General features: G+C 39.6%; 5 protein-coding genes across 8 annotated transcripts; 4 read left to right on the top strand and 1 right to left on the bottom strand.

Moving 5' to 3' along the window:
* The first annotated feature begins 55 nt into the window (after positions 1-55).
* On the top strand, positions 56-2621 carry LOC135080567 (26S proteasome regulatory subunit 4). The gene is made up of 9 exons (XM_063975228.1): positions 56-164; positions 246-533; positions 613-783; positions 999-1127; positions 1252-1437; positions 1527-1627; positions 1712-1808; positions 1969-2178; positions 2284-2621. The coding sequence occupies exons 1-9, from the start codon at positions 162-164 to the stop codon at positions 2416-2418; spliced, it is 1320 nt and encodes a 439-aa protein (XP_063831298.1). The 5' UTR covers positions 56-161; the 3' UTR covers positions 2419-2621.
* A 433-nt stretch (positions 2622-3054) lies between these two features.
* On the top strand, positions 3055-13308 carry LOC135080568 (presenilin-2). Of its 3 annotated transcripts, XM_063975231.1 has the most exons (9): positions 3055-3399; positions 4010-4230; positions 4503-4712; positions 7774-7994; positions 9760-9858; positions 10262-10348; positions 10817-11074; positions 11796-11908; positions 12095-13308. In XM_063975231.1, the coding sequence occupies exons 1-9, from the start codon at positions 3247-3249 to the stop codon at positions 12248-12250; spliced, it is 1518 nt and encodes a 505-aa protein (XP_063831301.1). In that variant the 5' UTR covers positions 3055-3246; the 3' UTR covers positions 12251-13308. The 3 variants fall into 3 exon arrangements, with proteins under 3 accessions (XP_063831301.1, XP_063831299.1, XP_063831300.1); XM_063975229.1 differs by lacking the exons at positions 11796-11908; positions 12095-13308 and having other exon boundaries at positions 10262-10312; positions 10817-11616; XM_063975230.1 differs by lacking the exons at positions 3055-3399; positions 11796-11908; positions 12095-13308 and adding an exon at positions 3819-3911 and having other exon boundaries at positions 10817-11619.
* Positions 13309-13341: 33 nt separating this feature from the next.
* LOC135080565 (adipocyte plasma membrane-associated protein Hemomucin-like) lies at positions 13342-19014 on the bottom strand. 2 transcript variants are annotated; one of them, XM_063975225.1, is made up of 7 exons: positions 18915-19014; positions 18457-18591; positions 18169-18377; positions 17698-17986; positions 16885-17078; positions 15341-15558; positions 13342-15250 (listed from the first exon to the last, which is right to left on the bottom strand). In XM_063975225.1, the coding sequence occupies exons 2-7, from the start codon at positions 18576-18578 to the stop codon at positions 14369-14371; spliced, it is 1914 nt and encodes a 637-aa protein (XP_063831295.1). In that variant the 5' UTR covers positions 18579-18591; positions 18915-19014; the 3' UTR covers positions 13342-14368. The 2 variants fall into 2 exon arrangements, with proteins under 2 accessions (XP_063831295.1, XP_063831296.1); XM_063975226.1 differs by having other exon boundaries at positions 18842-18936.
* LOC135080569 (transmembrane emp24 domain-containing protein 1-like) lies at positions 15565-16873 on the top strand. The gene has a single exon (XM_063975232.1). It carries the CDS (start codon positions 16123-16125, stop codon positions 16834-16836), a length of 714 nt encoding a protein of 237 aa, XP_063831302.1. The 5' UTR covers positions 15565-16122; the 3' UTR covers positions 16837-16873.
* Positions 19015-19698: 684 nt separating the features above from the next.
* On the top strand, positions 19699-20528 carry LOC135080564 (small ribosomal subunit protein uS14). The gene is made up of 3 exons (XM_063975223.1): positions 19699-19839; positions 19963-20062; positions 20490-20528. The coding sequence occupies exons 1-3, from the start codon at positions 19778-19780 to the stop codon at positions 20496-20498; spliced, it is 171 nt and encodes a 56-aa protein (XP_063831293.1). The 5' UTR covers positions 19699-19777; the 3' UTR covers positions 20499-20528.
* Positions 20529-20578: the final 50 nt, after the last annotated feature.

Here is a 20578-nt window from a genome sequence, read left to right as displayed (position 1 = left end):
TTATCTATGGTGTGAACCAGAAAAAAAAACAATTGAACGAATGACTTAACAGATGAATGAATGAATGGTAGATAAATCAAAAATCCGCTTTGTAATCATCACGAAGTAGGTGAATTTATTTGCTAAATTTTAATAATTTTGTGCTGAAAAGGTATCCTGAAATGGTAAGTAACGAATAAATCGGTGACACATAAGATTATCTTTAAGAATAAAGTAAAGGTAAGCAGTAACAACTAAAATTTTAGGGACAAAATCAATCTGGAGGTGGCAGCGGGGGAGACAAGAAAGATGACAAAGACAAAAAGAAGAAATATGAACCCCCAATTCCTACGAGAGTCGGCAAAAAGAAGCGTAAGGCTAAGGGTCCAGATGCTGCTCTGAAATTGCCACAAGTCACGCCCCATACAAGATGTCGGTTGAAGTTGCTAAAGTTGGAAAGAATCAAAGACTACCTATTAATGGAGGAAGAGTTCATTCGCAATCAGGAGAGGCTCAAGCCACAGGAGGAGAAAATCGAAGAAGAAAGGTCGAAGGTACCATAACATTTCCTATTTGTAATAAGTTTCATTATGAAGTGAACCCAACTATGAAACTAATCATTATCTTTCTCAGGTTGATGATCTAAGAGGAACCCCAATGTCTGTGGGTAACCTGGAGGAGATCATTGATGACAATCATGCCATAGTGTCCACTTCAGTGGGAAGTGAGCACTATGTGAGCATTCTATCCTTTGTGGATAAGGATCAACTGGAGCCTGGTTGTTCCGTGTTACTGAACCATAAGGTGTGTATTATTACTAACTCCAATTTTGGGAGGCAAATTGACTCCTTCCCTTGTCTTGCATACTAACCAACTCATAATGTGTTGTGTTATAAAAGAGTAGTCATCCTAAGATATTGTTTTTATATAAAAATGTAGCATAAACTTGAGTAATTTCAAAAACCTTTGTTTAGCTGTAGTTTCCTATAAAATCTTTAGTAATTTTGTTGTTTCTCTAGGTCCATGCTGTTGTGGGCGTGCTAGGAGATGACACAGACCCCATGGTATCTGTGATGAAACTGGAAAAAGCTCCACAGGAAACCTATGCTGATATTGGTGGTCTGGATACACAAATTCAAGAAATAAAGGTACATGCTTAATAATTATTATTATGAATCAATAAGATAAGTGTATCTTTTTACAACTTTTTTAAAAGAAAATCAAAAGTATTTATTTGTATTGTATTAATATCACAATAATGTTGAATTACAGGAATCAGTGGAGCTGCCTCTTACCCACCCGGAATATTATGAGGAAATGGGTATAAAACCACCCAAGGGAGTTATTCTATATGGCCCACCAGGAACTGGGAAGACTCTGCTTGCAAAGGCGGTTGCCAACCAGACTTCAGCCACATTCCTGCGTGTTGTAGGCTCTGAACTTATTCAAAAATACCTGGTAATCATTTTTTACAAGTACACACCTCATAAATCGAAATGCAGTTGGAAAATGTTCATTCTTTACCAATAAATTCTATGTTGTTTTAGGGAGACGGTCCTAAATTAGTTCGGGAGTTGTTCAGAGTTGCAGAGGAACATGCGCCGTCTATTGTATTTATTGATGAAATTGATGCAGTGGGCACTAAACGGTAATTTATTTATTCTTACGTATCAAATACTACAAACATTGATTAATGAAATGAACCAAATATTTATTTTCACACTTTTTTTAGTTATGACTCTAACTCTGGTGGAGAAAGAGAAATTCAAAGAACTATGTTGGAGTTACTTAATCAGCTAGATGGATTTGATTCTCGAGGAGATGTTAAGGTATGTACATTACAAAGCTATCTTTTTCTTTTTATTAAAAATATTTTACATTTCACAGTTATTTTTATCTCTTGTCTCTAAGGTTTAAATTTAGGATGATTAGCAGAATGTTCATACATACTTAATGTAATTTTAATAATTCATTGTTATTCTTTTACAGGTGATTATGGCCACGAACCGTATAGAGACATTAGATCCGGCACTCATTCGTCCAGGGCGTATTGATCGAAAGATCGAATTCCCATTGCCTGATGAAAAAACTAAGAGGAGGATCTTTACCATACATACATCAAGAATGACACTAGCTGATGATGTCAATTTGTCTGAACTCATTATGTCTAAGGATGATCTCTCTGGTGCTGACATTAAGGTACAGTTTTACATTCCTTAATGCTTGTGTACTTTTTTTAAAAATAAGTAAAAAGAATAATATTTAGTTCGTAAAGTATTAAACATATTTGTATGTATTTTTCAGGCAATATGCACAGAAGCAGGCTTGATGGCTTTAAGAGAGCGACGTATGAAGGTTACTAATGAAGATTTTAAGAAATCTAAAGAAAGTGTTCTTTACAGGAAGAAGGAAGGAACACCTGAAGGACTATATCTCTAATGTCTTATGTGTCCTGCTAATATGTTAAGAATTCCATGTGTGTGGTCATGACCTTGAAAGGATTATAAAGAGAAAATTTGAATTTAGTATTGTATTGCAATTAAATCATTTTACTTTGTATGGTTTGTGTAACTCACATGCAAATTACTGCAGGATACAGAACATTGCATTAAAAATAAATAAATTAAAACAATAAAATAATCCATCAGTTTTTATTTTATACCATGAAACATTAATTAAACCACCATCATTACCATGTTACATTTTGATTCAAATTACTTGATGTCCTACTCCCCTATGCTTGGGAAAGATAGAATCGCACCAAACAATGCTTGATTGTGATCATCACTCACAAAGGGACTCGAACCCGCAACGACATATTCTGTTCCTCTCATGTGCTTTTGTATAGCGGGTCTAGCTGAGCTAGCCAGATAGGCATATTCTCTCCAACTCTAACCAAACAGTAGTCCAACTCTGGGTAAGAACTGGATAGCCACTCTTTTTTAAACTTACCATCCTGCGATACGATTATGTTACGATTAGAACCACTATATACGAATTCTAGCACCATACTCCGCTTATATTATCTTTGTCGCACGATTTGACATTATTTTGACGTCTTGTTTGATTGACGTTTCACGTCATCTGTGTTTTCTTTGGTTGGAGAACGGAGAGCTCGTCTTGTAATCGATTTATTTCACAGATTTATTTAATTATTTGCTTTGTTTGATACAGCAAACTAAAGCTTTGTTAAAATACGAAAACAAACACTGCGTATACGATAGTTACTGGTATTGCAAAAATGATAGTGAATCAAAAGTTTCATGAATGAGTAACACCTGCAGTGACACCGAAGAAGTGACCGAGCACACAGCACTGATGGACGGGCACATCGCAGAAGCTCGCCCGGACAGGGAGATCGCTGAACGTATAGCAAGGAAAAGGAAAACCAAATCTGAAAATCAGCAGCGATCATATGGGGTAAACAGAACTGCAACTGTTTTGTATGGCTAATGTTAAGACCTATTGTTTTGATGTAGGTTCTATCTATGGTTCTTAGTACAGTGGGTCTAGACAAAGTGCAAATTATAATCGCAAACCAGTCGAAAAGTGGTCAAAAAGCCCCTTTTTTGTATGGAGTTTTGACGGATTCGATTTTCGATTCGATCAAAAAGTGCGTTTTGTCTAGGGGGGCTGCTTAGCTAGCTATGCATACAGTTGGTGAAATTTCTACAGATTTACCTTCGAGTTCGTAATTCCTAGTCAGTACTAGGAATACTGAAACTGAATAGTTTCACTGACAGTTATATTGAATGTTTTGTACATATAGATGTTTATTATCTTATCTGTGAAGAAAATATTATTCATAAAGATAAGATCAATCATTGATAACTTAAAATTCAATGACTAAAGTGGCAGTGGAAGAGTCAAACTTTTTATTCAGTTTGTCTTGCTTTATTGCTACTTTTTGCCAGATCAACAAACCGATGGAAGTGAGAATCAGTATTTATGCAAAATTTAGACAGTCTCTACATTGTTATCAATAAATTTTAGTCATTTTTATATTTCAAATGTGTTTATTGTTTGGCAGAGTGTGGAACAAACTGAAGGCGGAAGCTCAAATGTTCCGAACCCATCGGGGCCCAGTGCAGCCCCAGCAGCCCCTTCTGTGGAGTCTCAAATTGAAGAACTAGAACTGAAATATGGTGCACGCCATGTCATCAAACTGTTTGTGCCGGTCACTTTATGCATGATCGTTGTTGTTGCTACAATATCATCAATTAACTTTTACACAGTTAAAGATGTGTATTTGTAAGTATAAAAGAATTTATTAAGCTTTTTTGTTACTTATCTGTAAGAAATATTTTTACATTACATTTCCTTTCAATTCATTTTATTCAGTTGTATCTTCCTGCACATTTATGTACAATTTAATGCTGTTGAAACATTGTTAAACAAATAAAATAAAATAAAAAAAATAAATTTCTCTTCACATTTATATTTCCATAGGGCATAGAATTCTGATAAATGAGTGATTTTGTTTGTAATCAAAAACTAGCTTCAATATCTACTTATTATTTTAGGGCATACACTCCGTTCCATGAGGAGAGTCCATATGCGGTGACGAAGGTGTGGAATGCTCTGGCCAACTCCATGATCCTGCTGAGTGTGATAGCTCTCATGACGGTGCTGCTCATCGTGCTGTACAAGAAGAGATGCTACAACATCATACACGGCTGGCTGATACTCTCATCACTGATGTTGTTGTTCTTATTCTCCTATCTATACATTGAGTGAGTATGTCGATGGTGGAAGTATCAATTAATGTAAGGGACATTTTGGCCAAAATGAGTTATATATACCAACGCATTCAGAATTTTCGGCTCTATCGATTGGTATACTTGAAATGTTGATATCTTTAAAAAAATGTCCCTTACCTTAAACATTTTTAGTCGTCTGAACAAGACTTTTGGGGAAATAAATGATTTAAAGGACGTAAATTCCTTTTAATAATACAATTCAGCCCTTACCCTAAACTGTTGGTTTTAACTTTTGAACTCATTGAACCTTACTTTATTTTAAACTTTTTGATTTATCATAATTAGGCCCTTACGTTAAAATATGCATATAGGATATCAATTACTTTTTTTGGTGGTGATATGCATTTAATGTCTCCCACTCCTACTACACTTAAAGTTGTCTTGTCTCTATCTTTTTTCTGTTCATTTTTACGCAGTTGGGTTTTTGACCGAGGGGCTGAAGGCTCTTCAGAAGCTGTTCAATTCCGTCATCCTCGAAGGCAAACGCCTACGGTATGGCACAGAAGTGTGGTGATACTCTTCTTCAAAAAAGGCGACAAAACCTTGTTGAAGAATTATAGACCCATCTCACTTCTGAGCCATGTCTACAAGCTGTTTTCGAGAGTCATTACGAATAGTCTCGCTCGTAAGCTCGATGACTTCCAGCCTCTCAAACAAGCCGGTTTCCGAAAAGGCTTTAGTACACCACATACATACGCCACGGCAGATTATACAGAAGACCGAGGAGTATAGTCAGTCACTTTGCCTGGCGTTTGTGGACTATGAGAAAGCTTCGATCGAGACCTGGGCAGTACCTACTACAGTTTCTCCAACGGTGTCAAATTGACTATATCGATACATCGAAGTGTTGAAAGGCTTGTACGAAAACGCCACAATGTCGTTCCGTCTTCAGGATCAAGACTCGAAACCAGTTGCAGCAGCAGACAGGGGGAACTGAAAACTCCGAAACTGTTCGTTCACCACCTGGAGAACTGCTTCTGGACTGGAACGGATTCGGCATAAATATCAACGGTGAGTAAATAACCCACCTTCGATTCGCACTCTAAAGGTTGGATACTCTACACTCGGCAGTTGTTGACAATTATATATACCTAGTACAAACAGTCCAGTTAGGCTGGTTATAGTGTCACGCGGACCGTCCAGTGCGGATCCCCTCCACACAGCTGATCTGTAAACTTCGAGGAAGCGTTTTAGAGTAATGCGGTCCGCAGGAATCGCTCGCTCCCTAGCAGTTCATACAGATTGGCTGTGCGGAGCGATCCGCACTGACGGTCCGCGTGACACTAAAACCAGCCTTAGGTAGGTCCAACTTCGAGGAAGAGGTCAATCGTCGAATCCAACTCGGCTGGCAACGTTCAGGAAGCTTCGCGATATTCTCACGTCTGAAATATCGTACTGTCTCAAGACAAAAGTCTTTGATAACTTATGGATCTGAGACGTGGTCGCTTACTGTGGGCCTCATAAGAACTCAAGGTCAAAGGCGATGGAGCGTGCTATGCTCGTAGTGATTGAACCAGAAATGACGTGATCCGCAGGAGAACCAAAGTGACTGACATAGTCCGCAGAATCGCTAAAATCAAGTGGCAGTGAGTGGAGCTCGTAGCTTGCAAAGCTGATGGCCGCTGGGGCAGAAAAATTCTTGAGTGGCGACCACGAGCAGAAGACGTAATGTGCTGCAGACCTCCACTAGGTCGACCGACGATCTGGTGAAGGTTGTAGGAGGTGCCTGGATGCGGGCGGCGCAGGACCGGTTGTTGTGGAAATCCTTGGGGGAAGACCTTTGTCCAGCAGTGGACGTCATTGGGCTAAAACGAACGAACGATGATTGAAAAAAAAACCTTACTGCGTAAAAATGAACAGAAAAAGATAGAAACAAGACAACTTGTTCACAAATGCAGACGTAGGCATCATCATTGACTAAATGTTTTGTTGGTGATGTGTATTTGATGCCTCCAACTGCATTTGTGAACACTAAGTTGTCTTGTTTCTATCTCTTCTCTTCATTTTGTTAATGAAAACTCGAATGCAACCTCTACTTACATCAGGTTTCAATGTTAAAATTGTCAAGTTACAATAATATTACTGTCGTATTTATTCTTAAATGTACCTTACAACATACATGACATTCCATACTGTGAAATTTCAACATTGTAAGGTACAGTCAAGCTCGTTTTTTTAATGTAAGGGACATGCTATCTTTTAAACTACCCATTTTTCGAAAATTTGGCGTTTATGTTATGAAAGAACAGAAAATTGTAAGAAACTTTGCCATAGAAACTATTTAAATAGTAACATCACATAAAAAGATATTGAGGTATAAAGAAAAAAAAAATCGTTTTTTGGCTCTCCTGAAAAGTCGTGTTTTGTCCCTTACAGTAATTGATATTTCCACCATCGATGTGTGTTTTGTTGGATTGTTATTTTTTAGAAAATCATCTACTAATTTTGTACTACCAGCCCTCTAGATGATGTAACATTGAGAGTAAGACATTTTAAGAACAACGGAAGCAAATCTAATAAGAAGTTGAATCTTTTATAAACAATACTTTTTTATGAGCAGACAGTATGACCCAAATATTGTTACAATCTTGGCACTTCGAATTTATTATTCCCCTTTCTTCAGCCATTAAATTACAAAATCTATTCATAGTCAATTTCTCAGAGACAGTTATTTTATATGCTAGAATTCCAGAGAGGCACTAAGGTTAAGCACTACGAGTTTTTCCCGCAAGCGGTAAACCGCCAAACCGTGAGACCGCCCGAAAGGTACGTAAAAATCAGTCGCGGGAATAAACACTGCATTAGTTTTACTTGTTTAAAAGCCGTAGCCGGACTCTGCCTAAGATGCTATGTACCATCCTAGACTGCATCTCACTTAACACCAGGTGCGATTGCGGTCAAATACCTGCCTTGTCTAGCATAAAAAAAAAAAAAAAAAAAAAAAAAAAAAGGGCTTACAACATACTCATGGACTACACGTGATGTCGAACATCGGCGTAGTGGAAAGTTATTTATTTAATATTTTTACTTCCAGGGAGGCACTAAGGGCTTACAACATCCCTATGGACTACATAACGCTGATGTTCGTGATGTGGAACTTCGGCGTGGTGGGCATGATCGTGATCCACTGGAAGGGCCCGCTGCGCCTGCAGCAGGCGTACTTGATCTTCATCGCCGCGCTCATGGCACTCGTCTTCATCAAGTACCTGCCCGAGTGGACCACGTGGGCTGTGCTCGCTGTTATATCTATATGGGGTAAGGCAGTCGTTTATTCGTAACTCTTTGGTAACTTCGCTAGTGTTGGAGATCAGTTTTATTGGCACAATACACTGCCATTTTACATTACGTTTTATTGGACAGTAGCGGCCGCCCGCGACTTCGTACGCGTGGACCTCGTTTTACCCGTTATACTGTAAAGTTTCAACAAAATCCGTTTAGTAGTTTTTGCGTGAAAGAGTAACAAACATCCAGACATCATGACATCCAGACATCCAAACTTTCGCCTTTATAATATTAGTAGGAATAGTGTGTGTGGTTATAGCACTGGTTTCTCTATAAGCTTATGGTGTTTTTGATCGATAAATAAGCAATGCGCGCTGTGATCGTTACTTTATTTGATGCACAAAGTCGTAATTTTATTAAAAAACTCATTAAAACTCATTTATTTCTGTAAATAGGCTTAAAAAAAGCACTTTTACACGTCCCAGTATTAACCCTACCACTGCTTCAGGACAATAAATGGGCCAGTGCTGAGAAGAAGCAGCGCAAGAAACTCAGTCACTATTGTCAGCCTCTTTTTCAAAGGTTTACATGCTTTAAAATGTACAAAGTTATAAATATTTATGCGAGCTAGGCAGTAACGTATCCCAAACATTTTTATCTCTTAAATAATCATCGACTTTATAGTAGCCCTTTTTCATTAAGGTACTTTTAATATGTGCTTTGAATTTATGAATGGGTAGTTCTACAACAGTTTGTGGTAATTTATTAAAGAATTTAATACATTTTCCCATAAATGAATTACCAATCTTATGCAATCTGAAATTTGGAACGGCAAGTTTATTTTTGTTTCTTGTATTAAAGTTATGCAAATCGCTCTTTTTCGTGAATTGCTCTATATTTTTGCGGACATGTAAAAGGTTTTCATAAATGAACTGTGAAGCTACTGTCAGTATGTTTATTTCCTTAAAAAAATCTTTCAAGGAAAATCGGGGTCCAAGGTTATAAATGGCCCGCACTGCTCTCTTCTGCAGAACAAACACAGTTTCAATGTCCGCGGCTGAGCCCCACAACAATATGCCGTATGACATTATACTATGAAAATAGCTAAAATATCCTTGCCGTTTCAATGTCAGTTAATTGCCTTATCTTTCTCACTGCAAAAGCAGCCGAACTGAGCCTTTTTGACAAAGTTTCAATATGAGGACCCCATTGAAGTTTAGCATCTAAAGTGATTCCCAGGAATGTTGTGGAATTTATGCTATTTAATGGTTCATTCTTCACCATTAATTGCGTGGAAACCTGCCTCACATTAGGTAAGGTAAATTTAATGCACTTAGTTTTGTTTGCATTTAACAATAAGTTGTTAACAGTGAACCAATGTAGAACCTGTGAGAGTGTGTTATTAATATCGTCAAAATTTACTTTACCTCTATCAACTTTGAAAATGAGAGATGTGTCATCAGCAAATAACACAATATCACACAGATCTTTTACAAAGTAAGGAAGGTCATTAATGTAAATAAGAAATAGCAAAGGTCCCAATATTGATCCCTGCGGCACACCCATAGTAAGAGGTGCTCCAGAAGACAGTTCCGTTAATACAAACTTTTTGTTTTCTGCCTGTGAGATACGAGTTCAGCAGATCAAGTGACTTATTCGAAACACCATAATGTCGCAATTTGTTTAGTAAGGTTTGGTGGTCTACACAATCAAACGCTTTTGAAAGATCACAGAAAATACCAACAGTATTTATTTCCATAGTTAAGTTGTCAGTATTGTATTATTTGTTTTATTGCAGATTTGGTGGCAGTGTTGACACCTAAAGGCCCACTCAGAATATTAGTCGAGACTGCTCAAGAGAGGAACGAACCGATATTTCCAGCTCTAATTTATTCATGTAAGTGCAAGTTTTTTAACACCTCTTCCATGAACTCTTACTATGTACATGAAAAGCGAGCCTACTATTTTCCATAACCATATTTTTGTTGCAAAATAGCATCCTGTACAGACCTGAATATTATTCTGATGTAGTAAGTTTAAAAATCTAATGAACTGCTATAGTCTGGTCGCCGAGCACGTGGAATTTTGTCTAATTACCCCAAGCTACCCATCCTTATCGCTCGCGCGTAATTATATTGTCGCGACTGTGCGACGGGCGCCCGCAGTGAGTGCGAGCGCAACAGCAACATAATTACGCGCGAACGATAAAGATAGCTTGGGGTCATTGGACAAAATTCTACGTGCTCGGAGACCGGGCTTTATAAAACGTTGATTCGAATTGTATATTTGTTTGTCCGCAGCGACGGTGATGTACTGCCTGGCGGCGACGGGCTCCGGCGCGGCGGGCGAAGGTGAGCCGCGAGAACTCCGCCCCCTCAACCCCTACGGTCCGTTCGTAGCCCGAGCCTTTCAGCCCGACTTGTCTGTCCGCTTGTCTAACTTTCACCGGCTTTGTATTCCAACATTTGTCCCGTAGTGTCCGAGGCTTGAAACATCCGACAATTAAATACTGGGCATGGTGAGGCTTCAAAACTGTATCCATCTTCTCTGTTGTGAAGTCTGACTAGTCGATTTCAGAAACTGTTATCAAGGTAGGATACGTAGGGTGGTGGGCGGAATGTAGAAGTAATTTAAATATTATTTTACTTCAAAGTTTTATGTTGTATTTTTGCTTTCTGGTATTTAGTTAAGAAATAAAGACTTATTTTATTTAGTTACTTGATTTTTTAACGGTTTGATGGATTTTATTACATCATCACCAACATGGGCTTGCTGTGTGTGTGTTTTTGTTTTTACTTTTTCACAATTAACATTGTCATGCACATTTATTTACAATCGACGCATTCTACCATCAGGAAACCGCCAACCCGAGCCCGAGAACCGACGGCTATCAGGCGGCGACGCGGGCTTCGACGCGGAGTGGCGCGCGCGCGCAGACTCGCACGCGCCCGCCACCGCCACCGCCGCCACCGCCACCGCCACCGCCGCCACCGCCACCGCCACCGCCACCGCGCCCGTCCCGCAGCGACTGCGCGTGGACGGCACCGCGCCCGCGCACTACACCACGCGCCTCGAGCGCCCGCCGCCGCCCGCGCCCGACCAGGACGAGGAGAGTGAGTATAGCTCGCTCGACGAGAGTTGAGGCCGCGTGGACGGCACCGCGCCCGCTACACCACGCGCCTCGAGCGCCCGCCGCCGCCCGCGCCCGACCAGGACGAGGAGAGTGAGTATAGCTCGCTCGACGAGAGTTGAGGCCGCGTGGACGGCACCGCGCCCGCTACACCACGCGCCTCGAGCGCCCGCCGCCGCCCGCGCCCGACCAGGACGAGGAGAGTGAGTATAGCTCGCTCGACGAGAGTTGAGGCCGCGTGGACGGCACCGCGCCCGCTACACCACGCGCCTCGAGCGCCCGCCGCCGCCCGCGCCCGACCAGGACGAGGAGAGTGAGTATAGCTCGCTCGACGAGAGTTGAGGCCGCGTGGACGGCACCGCGCCCGCGCACTACACCACGCGCCTCGAGCGCCCGCCGCCGCCCGCGCCCGACCAGGACGAGGAGAGTGAGTATAGCTCGCTCGACGAGAGTTGAGGCCGCGTGGACGGCACCGCGCCCGCTACACCACGCGCCTCGAGCGCCCGCCGCCGCCCGCGCCCGACCAGGACGAGGAGAGTGAGTATAGCTCGCTCGACTAGAGTTGATGTCGTCAACTTTAGCAATAAGGCGGCGACGCGGGCTTGCAAAAAGATTATCGTACCTGTGTCGCCGTAGTATTAGATAACTTTGAGGCTGTACTGTATAACGAAGCATAAATCTATACCGTATATTCCTTGTTCCAGAGGGTGTCAAACTCGGTCTTGGCGATTTCATATTCTACAGCGTCCTTGTGGGCAAAGCGAGTTCCTACGGTGATTGGAATACGACACTCGCTTGTTTTGTGGCTATTTTGATTGTAAGTACACGTTACTTTTTACACTTTATAGAAACCTTAGCATTCCAACGTATTGTAGTTACTTTAATTAATATGACATTAGAAGCAGCCATATATTAATTTAAAAAATTGCCCATTTCTTTCTTAGAAATAACAAACAACAATGCTTTCTAAACGAGGTCGTCTTGAAGTAACAATTTGTTCCAGGGATTGTGCCTTACTCTGCTGCTGCTAGCGATCCTCAAGAAGGCATTACCAGCGCTGCCCATCTCCATTACGTTCGGGCTAATCTTCTACTTCGCGACACGCTGCGTCGTCAAGCCCTTCGCCGACGCGCTCGCAGCAGAACAGGTGTTCATTTAGCCACCCCCATCTTTTACCTACTTGGACAAAGTATTACGCGTCGAATACAATTAGGAAAACCCTACAGAACCAATTGTCTCTATGTTCAAAATAATTTTACCCTGAATGTCCCAAGCTATGAAGGAATTAAGTAACTTTTTAGTCAACTATGCTTTCTGAAAGAACTTATTATTTACGAATGTAAAACTTAACTATTTTAACTAAATTCGATTCATATTCAGTGTGAAATGCAGTTTGTAACAATAAAAATAAGTTCGAGTTGTAAATTATTATTACACGTAATTGAAAGTATGCCTGACTGATTGTGTGTTATTGAAAGTTAGATCTCTGAGGTTAGCCAATTAATTTAACTACTATACTAATATTAAGGATCTATGTAGATTATAGACATTTTCATTTCCAATGCAATCCATTTGGTTAGAAACATGACAAAAATACATAAAGCGTGTCAACATGGTATGTATTGTGTAGGTAGAAATAAAATATCAAAATAGGTCACAATAATTACCTGACTCTGCAAATACGGCAAACTGCGGCGACAAGCTGTCGAAATCTACTTTTACTAACTAGTATGCCTTTCATTCGATCTTATTACGTAATAATCGATTTATAACAAAAAGTAGTAGCCTATTCGCAGCTCAGTCCGTAGACAATAATATAATACAGCCAACTTGTAAGACGCCTTTTAATGTTAAATTAACTAGTAACGTATTAACAACCAATGTTTTGTTAACACTAAACTTAAAAATAAATTATACCTAGACATTCCGTATTCTGTAAGGTCTTGTTTAGGATTGTAATTTTGTAACCTGCCAAGCCTAGGTAAATAGTCTAGGTGTGAAAATTGCAATAGCTGTGTAACAAAAGCATGAGAATTTTGAAATTTCAAAGAATTTTTTTTACTATTCAAAACATTACCTAATGACACCGGCTATATTATTATTAATATTTATTTGTGTGTTCTTATACAAGGTCTTATTGCATAGTTAGATAATCAGATTACCTGTTTATGTATTTTGTCTCAATATATTTTTAATAAATAATAAATTTTAAACCTATTTGCATTTTAATTATTTTATCAAATAAAACAGTTGTGTAGTAAAAATCATATTTATTGCTTAATATATGTGAACCATATAGCTCAGTTGGTAAATGAACAATTTAAAATATTGAAACATACAACAATGAGTTAACAACCTTTACAGCCCTTGATCTTTCTACAATAGTTTCTTATTTATAATAAAAAAATTAATTGTAGTGGTTAGTCATGGATCGAGTATCTTGACAGTACTATACTGTTTATCGAACTAGGTTCTTATCAAATAAGTTGAGAATTTATTGCACTATAATGAGACTGATAACAACGGTAACTTATAAAGGTACTAAATAATTCATTTATCTTTTCGTTAATAATTTTGGTCCAACAAAGGCATTTCAAAGGAATAGCAAAGGAAAATTTTAATAAACCAATTTCCGTTAAAGACTACGCCCATTGGTCCTAGCGTGGAATGCTAATGGAATGTGAGAGATAAGGAATAAAGAATAGTCTTTGTAGATTTACATAGTAACAGCCATTCCGAATATGATAAATACAATACAAATATTAAACATAATAGGTACCTATAAATGCATTAGCCCACCAATACCAAACCCACGAACTTAAAATCTAATTTATGCGATTTTAGTTATTCCCATGAAAATTTTAAGTTCAAATTAAAATATAGTTGTTACTGAAGAGATCAAAATAGCGAAATTATAACATAAAAGCATCGCGATCTTCAAATTTTTGACTTATCTTTCCGTGATTGTCTGTTGTAAATGCAGACATGAGATTTAAGTTCCATCAATCTGAGATAGTTCCTAAAATATCGGTCTTACTTTATGTACAATTACAACACTGAAATGAATTCGCTCACTCGTCTAATATGTTTACAATGTCCTACAAAAATATAACCAATTTTGCTTAAAATATGAATATTTTCACTCTCAATAGTTAATAAATAATTTAATATAATTTAAACTCGACTTTAAAATTGATCTGATTTGTTGTTGGCTTACCTTTTTGATAGTTTTTTTACTTACACAGTATGTGTCAAATGAATTTATTTAGATAGGTATTTACAAATTTGGATTTGGGATTTCTGTTGGTCCCTCTTTCTTAATTACTTTCAATGTTTCTTTGTTCGGTTTAATTGTGTCCGAGGGAATTTCTTCTATAATCGGAGTCGGCTTTGTTTTAGTTTCAACCTTTGCTTTAGGGCTGTCGGGTTTAGCTTGATTCTTCTCCACCGGTTTCGCCGCGGGAGGTTCAGTCGCGGTCTTACCCGGAGCAGGTTTGGATGGAGGTTTTGTTTCAGATTTTTGCGCAACATTCGGTTTCGGTTTAGCTTCCTGCGCGGGTTTGGCCGGAGCAGCAGTAGGTGAAGGCGCTTTCGTCGTCTTTTCCACCGGTTTCGGTGTCGTAGTTGGAACGGTCTCGGTCTTAGTGGCAGGTTTAGGTGTGGTGCGAGGCGGTGCAGCCGTTGTCGGTTTTGGAGTCTCTTTTTTAACTTCTACTTTCGGCGGGGCAGGTGCCTCTTTCTTTTCAACCTTGACTGGAGCCGCAGTCGGCTTAGGAGGCGGCGGCGTCGGCTTGGGCGTCACCACCTGAGGTTTAGCTTCGGCCGGTTTCGGCGTCGCAACTTTAACAGGGTCGACCTGTTTGGGTTTCGGCGCGGCTTTAGGCGGTTCAGCTTTCGGCACTTCTTTTTTCTCCTGAACCTTCTGTTGAACATTCGCCGCGAAGGCCTTCTTCAGCTGGGGCGGCGCGGGGACGGAACCCACATAGTTTTGTGAATGCGGCTGCCCGAGGTACAATCGGTCCCCGAACACTACCGCATCGCTCACATGTATCTGTCCCTGGGTGTGGTAGTACGAGGCGACGATGTTGCCATCCCAGTCAATTTGTAACAAACCAGAGGTCTTCGGCATGAACGCGTTCGTCGACTTGAAGTTTCCAATCTGGAACAGAAGTTGACATTAAAAAAATATGCTCTCAAATAAAGGTTCTGTATTTTACCCTTAAATGAAAAGGAACCACTGAATACTGACATTGTAGATGATGTCCTCGAACAGCACATGCGGGTAGAGGTTGTGAAGCGATTCTGCGGCGAGCTCGACGAGGCGCTGCGCGCGCGCCAGCAGCTTGCGCGCGGCGGGCACGGGCGCGAGCGTGCGCGTCAGCAGCGGGTCGTGCGGCGCGTGCACCGTGTACAGCCCCACCAGCACGCCCGACCCGTCCGGCAGCGCGCGCACGTTGTCCGGCGAGCCTGGGAAGGAACACTAATGAGCGATGCTGCGCCTGACTATTGTCCCTAACGCTGTTTATGAATTAACGAATCTATTCGTCTCTGTTGCTCATCTGGCATCTGACATCTCACTTTGTGCGAGGACGAGGAGGACCATGGCAAACGTGGAAACAATAGCCATAGAAGAGATGACATGTTGAGGGTGGATACGTCCAAAACTTCAGATTCAACTTCAGATAAAACGTGACCACATGTTTAAGGCAACTCTTATGTGGTCTCACATATTTCCTGACACCAGTCAAGTTCTACCTGTACTACCCAAATGAAAAATTCTAACATATAATTAAAAATTCTACCTAACTACTTATTTATAAGTAACCATTTTTATTGAAAAATAAATATGAAACGCCATAACCAGCAAGCTGTTTGTTGTTGACGTTAATGAACAATGAATTAAGACACCTGTTTAAACAGTGGAGCATTTTGGAAGTAAATTGAAATTACTGTTGCAACATTCAGATCAGCTTGATCATCAGATCAAGTTAAGCCTTTTAAAAAATTGACTTGTTATTTTTTATTACAAAAATGATTCTTTTAATTTTCATAGCCACCCAATTACTTTTTATACAACAGAGTGCCTCGCAAACAATTCACGAGAGTGATATCAACTTCAGAGTGGAAGCTGGGTCAAGAACATGTTTTTTCGAAAAAGGAAAAGCTGGTCAAATGATGGAAGCTTATTACCAAGTATTGGACGGCCAACACGGGGATTTGGACATCATTTTCGAAATCATGGACCCCAACGGCGTTCAGCTGTTATCGGATTACAAGAAGTCGCAGAATTCAATCATTATGGACTTGACGGCGGACGGAGATTACGTGTTCTGTTTGGATAACACGTACAGCATGATGAATTCCAAGCTCGTGTTCGTGTATGTGGTGATCGAAGACAAAGTGACGGCGGAGGAGAATGCTGAAGGGAGTGGGGCGCCAGACGGTGAGGAGGTGTTAGAGTGGAGCGGCGTGGACGCGGACGGACAGCCCTACTACATCGAGGTCGACCGCATCTCCAATTCGCTCACCACCACACTCCGGCACGTCGTCAAGGCCCGGCAGCTGCTCGATATGTACGGCGCGATGAAGTCACGCGACAGTTACCTCGCCTTCGAGGACACTTTCATTGTCGACATGTGGTCAGGATTCCAAATAAGCTTCATGCTCATAGTCGGAACGCTCCAAGTTTACATGATTAAGAAATTGTTTAACAAATCTGCAGGCGCTAAAGATAGCTACTATTAATTTTTACTGTAACCTAAACCTTAAAATACTATATAATAATTTATTTACCTGGTAGGCCAACAACAAAGTCTTCTGTCTTTCCTTTCTTGGGCCCATTGATGTAATATTTCTGAAGCTTGAAGCTGCACGTAGAGGCCACAACTACAAATTGGTTGTCTGGGGAAACTGCCAATCCGTTTGCAAACCATATGTTGTCTACAAGTACTGTGCTATGATTTGTAGCAGCATTGTATTGGAGTAATCTGGTACAAAAGCATAAATCTTTGTAATATTTAAAATAAAGTTATAATCAAAGGTACATTATTTATCCTCCACATAGTTGTTCAATCATTGAGTTAGCAACTAATAATCAACTATTTACTTTATGCTACATTAATTAGTATCAAGGGAAAGTTAATGATGTTTTAATGACATGCAAATTAATCTATTGTTGTTTCCAGTAGCGGCGTAAGGGGGGGGCGGTGGGGGCGGTCCGCCCCGGGTGCCAAGCATCAGGGGGTGACACAAGTCGCGCAGATTAGTACTCACTGACGCACATCTGCATGGCAAGTCTGCGGTTTATGTCATGATACGGGAGGGAGGGGGTGAGATTGTCTTTCAATCTTCGAATCGGTAGGTAACCCCCAAAATCCTGGGGGTACCAAGGGGTGCCTTAGGACTTATGACGGGGGGGGGGGGGGGGGGGGTGATCGCCCCGGGTGCCACCCCATGCTACGCCGCCACTGGTTGTTTCTTGAACAAGTAAATAAGAGATAAATTGCTGTTTCTTGAGCAAGTAAATAAGAGATAAGTAACTTATTTCTCTGGGATTGAGACAAGTGCTTATGTTCTGTCTAAATGATCTGCAAATAAATAACTTACCTCCCAGTGGGGTCGGTCAGCAATGAATATGCTCCATCCTTCAGATCAAAGTCAGTGGTAGAATGTGTCCAGTATAGGTTACCATTGCCATCAAGTGCTACAGAGTTGAACAGCTTAGGATATTGTCCCTTGATGGCAGTGCGAGGAGAGACCAGCAACTCCTTTTTATCTGTGCTCAAATCCACCTTCCAAATACCAAGATAAGCATCAGCCACATACATCTGGTTTTTCTTTTCATCTATCACAAAGCCTAGAATGCGGCCGCAAATGTGCTCCTCCTTAATACCAGCTGTAAATATAAAATATGTCAAAATTAGTACTGAACCATTTTTATTTTAAAATATTTGTAATACACCTAGAATCACAAACTACTCTTTTGAATTTTAAATTCGCTGTTGACATCATCCTTTCTGAAAGTATAATGTGCAAAGTACATTTATTGTAATAACACATTGAATGTAAATTACTTACTGCAAGGTTGTCCGATTTTGGTAACAAATGTGACATGGCCTCCGGGAGAGAGTTTAACAATTTCTCCAGTCGCAACGCTGGTGTAAACTTCCCCTTTATAAATCTGGAACGCCTCGGGGCCCAGCACCTTGTCTAAGTACAGCTTCTCAGGATTGTTCAAAATTTCATTGGGGGCCAATGCCCCTACAAAAGGTTGCAGCGGTTCAAGACTAAGGATAAACGAATATGTTAGGTGGATTTAACACTAGTAGATTATTAATAGTCATTAATTTGGTTAAAAATACTTACTCTATTTTCGTAAATGTAGTATAGGGTGGTAAATTCGGAATTAATACAATTAAGCTTGCGAATATAGCGAAATAAATAAATATTTTTAATATTTTTCTTATTAATCCGAATATAAACCCCATATTGAACGAGGACCTGAAATAAATATAAAAAATATAGTACATAATCAAGAGCAAAGTCCAAGAATATAAAACATCTAGGATACATAGAGTTCGAAATTAAAACTTAATAGTTATATGAAAATCTGATATTGTTATAAATGAGACCATTTGATTTTAAATATTTTTAGAGAATAGTGTAAATAATTAACAGTAAAAGTTCGGCAGAGTTTGTAGGACATTACAATGTGTTTAATCGACTTCACTTGTCTGTAAATAAATCACACCTTGGTTGTAGATCTCTGTAGCAAATCTTTTATTGATTAAATATTTATATGAAACAATTTCCACCTTTCTCACCTGTTTACGCGAGTGAAATAAAATAGAAAGAAAGAAGGCTAATTCGGCTGTTTGATTTGATTGACATATCACACTGAATGTCAAATTAGGTGTATAGTGAAGGTCCAAATTAAATATCGATTATATCGACAAATTATATAAACAACAAAAAAATGTTTTATTAATTAAATGTGACTCGAATAATTGATAAACATGCCTGTTTTGTTTATGATAATTTAGTTGAATACCAGTATAATGCTTGAAGCATGAAAAAGTTTAAAATCATGTTAAGAAATTACTATTATCCCTGTTTACCAATCAGAGAAAAAATAAGGTTTCTCAATAAATCTGAAATCGGCAATTGCTTGCTGAGCCCCGATTACGGTAATTTTTAACGTCTCCAATCCAGACGCGTTTCTGATTCTGCAATACGATTGGTCAAAACAGCTGACGTACGCCAGTCTAAACAGCGTACGTCTGCACTGGTTATTCTGCAGTATTTTAGATCCATCGTACGTTTTATCGATAATAAAAAACGTCTTGGAGACAGCACAATACATTAAAGGTGACTTGTCAATTTGGCAGACGTCACACAGATGACGTCGCCATCGCGGCATGTCCAAAAGAAGTCATTGACCTCAAAACAATCTTCGTTAATTTTTTTAAAGTGGGTTATTACATAACTTTTATAAAATCGTGTCTATCACTTTTTGGTGCTTAACTAAAGATTTCATAGAGAAGGAAGAGTCCAAACAAAAATCATTCATTCATTGTTTCTATCTAGTCTATGCCATATTTAACATCATTCGTTCTTTTAGAACTGTCAAGAGGCCATTTCGGTCGTGTGTTTTGTCGCTGGAGTGAATTATTTCTAATTCTAAAACATGGGTCACGCCAATATCTGGTATTCTCACCCCCGGAGATACGGGCAGGGATCCCGTTCATGGTACGTAAATTCTTAAACTTGATCATTTAGACCTGAATACGTGCTACTGTGTTTAGGTTATGGCACGTGTTGATGGCTTACATCAAAATTATAGGTACTCATCCAGTGTTTCTCTCGTTTCAGTCGTGCTTGCTCCAACAGACATGGACTTATCCGTAAATATGGATTAAACATCTGCCGGCAATGTTTCCGCGAATACGCGAATGACATCGGATTCAAGAAGGTAAGAGCATTTAGCATTATTGGATCATTGGTCTGTTTCTCATAATTTATTTTGTCTACAAATCCCGAAGTTGCATTAATTTAAGATCACTTGTGTCGTGTTTTTGGGGCAGATCTCAAATCATCAATACAAAATAAGTTATAAAACACTGTGTGTCTGATTCATTACATTTTTGGTTGTAATGATGACAGCCGCCTAGGCTGGTGGTTCCTATAACTGACTTTGATCTTGGATGTAGTTGTGGGGTAATATCTGTTTAATGACAAGCATTTTGCTCAATTTAGTGTATTCATATATGAACTAGGTATACATGCCATTTTTATAAATGACTAATAATATAATAAATTGATAACTCCTTTGTTACTTTTGTTTTGAAATCTAGCTCCAGACATTATAAATAACTACAACTTTTTTTCTTTTGTTTCAGCTGGACTAAATGGTTAGTTTAATAAATTTTTAAGTAACACTTATTTTGTTTTTATTATTATCTCCCTTCTTCCATGGACAAGCTTAATT

This window comes from Ostrinia nubilalis, chromosome 18 (genome assembly GCF_963855985.1).
Source record: "Ostrinia nubilalis chromosome 18, ilOstNubi1.1, whole genome shotgun sequence".
Lineage (NCBI taxonomy): Eukaryota > Metazoa > Arthropoda > Insecta > Lepidoptera > Crambidae > Ostrinia > Ostrinia nubilalis.
Note: the sequence above shows the minus strand (reverse complement) of the source record. Positions and strands in the feature narration are given on the sequence as shown.

What these genes read in the sequence shown, in the direction of transcription:
- LOC135080564 (XM_063975223.1), top strand. Translation starts at nt 19,778, where the DNA reads ATGGGTCACGCCAATATCTGGTATTCTCACCCCCGGAGATACGGGCAG. An exon ending in GGGCAGGGATCCCGTTCATG is followed by an intron (nt 19,840 to 19,962) that starts GTACGTAAATTC and finishes CTCTCGTTTCAG; the next exon opens with TCGTGCTTGCTCCAACAGAC.
- LOC135080567 (XM_063975228.1), top strand. An exon ending in CACAAATTCAAGAAATAAAG is followed by an intron (nt 1,128 to 1,251) that starts GTACATGCTTAA and finishes GTTGAATTACAG; the next exon opens with GAATCAGTGGAGCTGCCTCT. An exon ending in AACTTATTCAAAAATACCTG is followed by an intron (nt 1,438 to 1,526) that starts GTAATCATTTTT and finishes ATGTTGTTTTAG; the next exon opens with GGAGACGGTCCTAAATTAGT.
- LOC135080568 (XM_063975231.1), top strand. Translation starts at nt 3,247, where the DNA reads ATGAGTAACACCTGCAGTGACACCGAAGAAGTGACCGAGCACACAGCA. An exon ending in TCCAGCTCTAATTTATTCAT is followed by an intron (nt 9,859 to 10,261) that starts GTAAGTGCAAGT and finishes GTTTGTCCGCAG; the next exon opens with CGACGGTGATGTACTGCCTG. An exon ending in CCGCCCCCTCAACCCCTACG is followed by an intron (nt 10,349 to 10,816) that starts GTCCGTTCGTAG and finishes TTCTACCATCAG; the next exon opens with GAAACCGCCAACCCGAGCCC.
- LOC135080569 (XM_063975232.1), top strand. Translation starts at nt 16,123, where the DNA reads ATGATTCTTTTAATTTTCATAGCCACCCAATTACTTTTTATACAACAG.
- LOC135080565 (XM_063975225.1), bottom strand. Translation starts at nt 18,578, where the DNA reads ATGGGGTTTATATTCGGATTAATAAGAAAAATATTAAAAATATTTATT. An exon ending in ACTACATTTACGAAAATAGA is followed by an intron (nt 18,378 to 18,456) that starts GTAAGTATTTTT and finishes GTTTATCCTTAG; the next exon opens with TCTTGAACCGCTGCAACCTT. An exon ending in TCGAGGACATCATCTACAAT is followed by an intron (nt 15,251 to 15,340) that starts GTCAGTATTCAG and finishes CTTCTGTTCCAG; the next exon opens with ATTGGAAACTTCAAGTCGAC.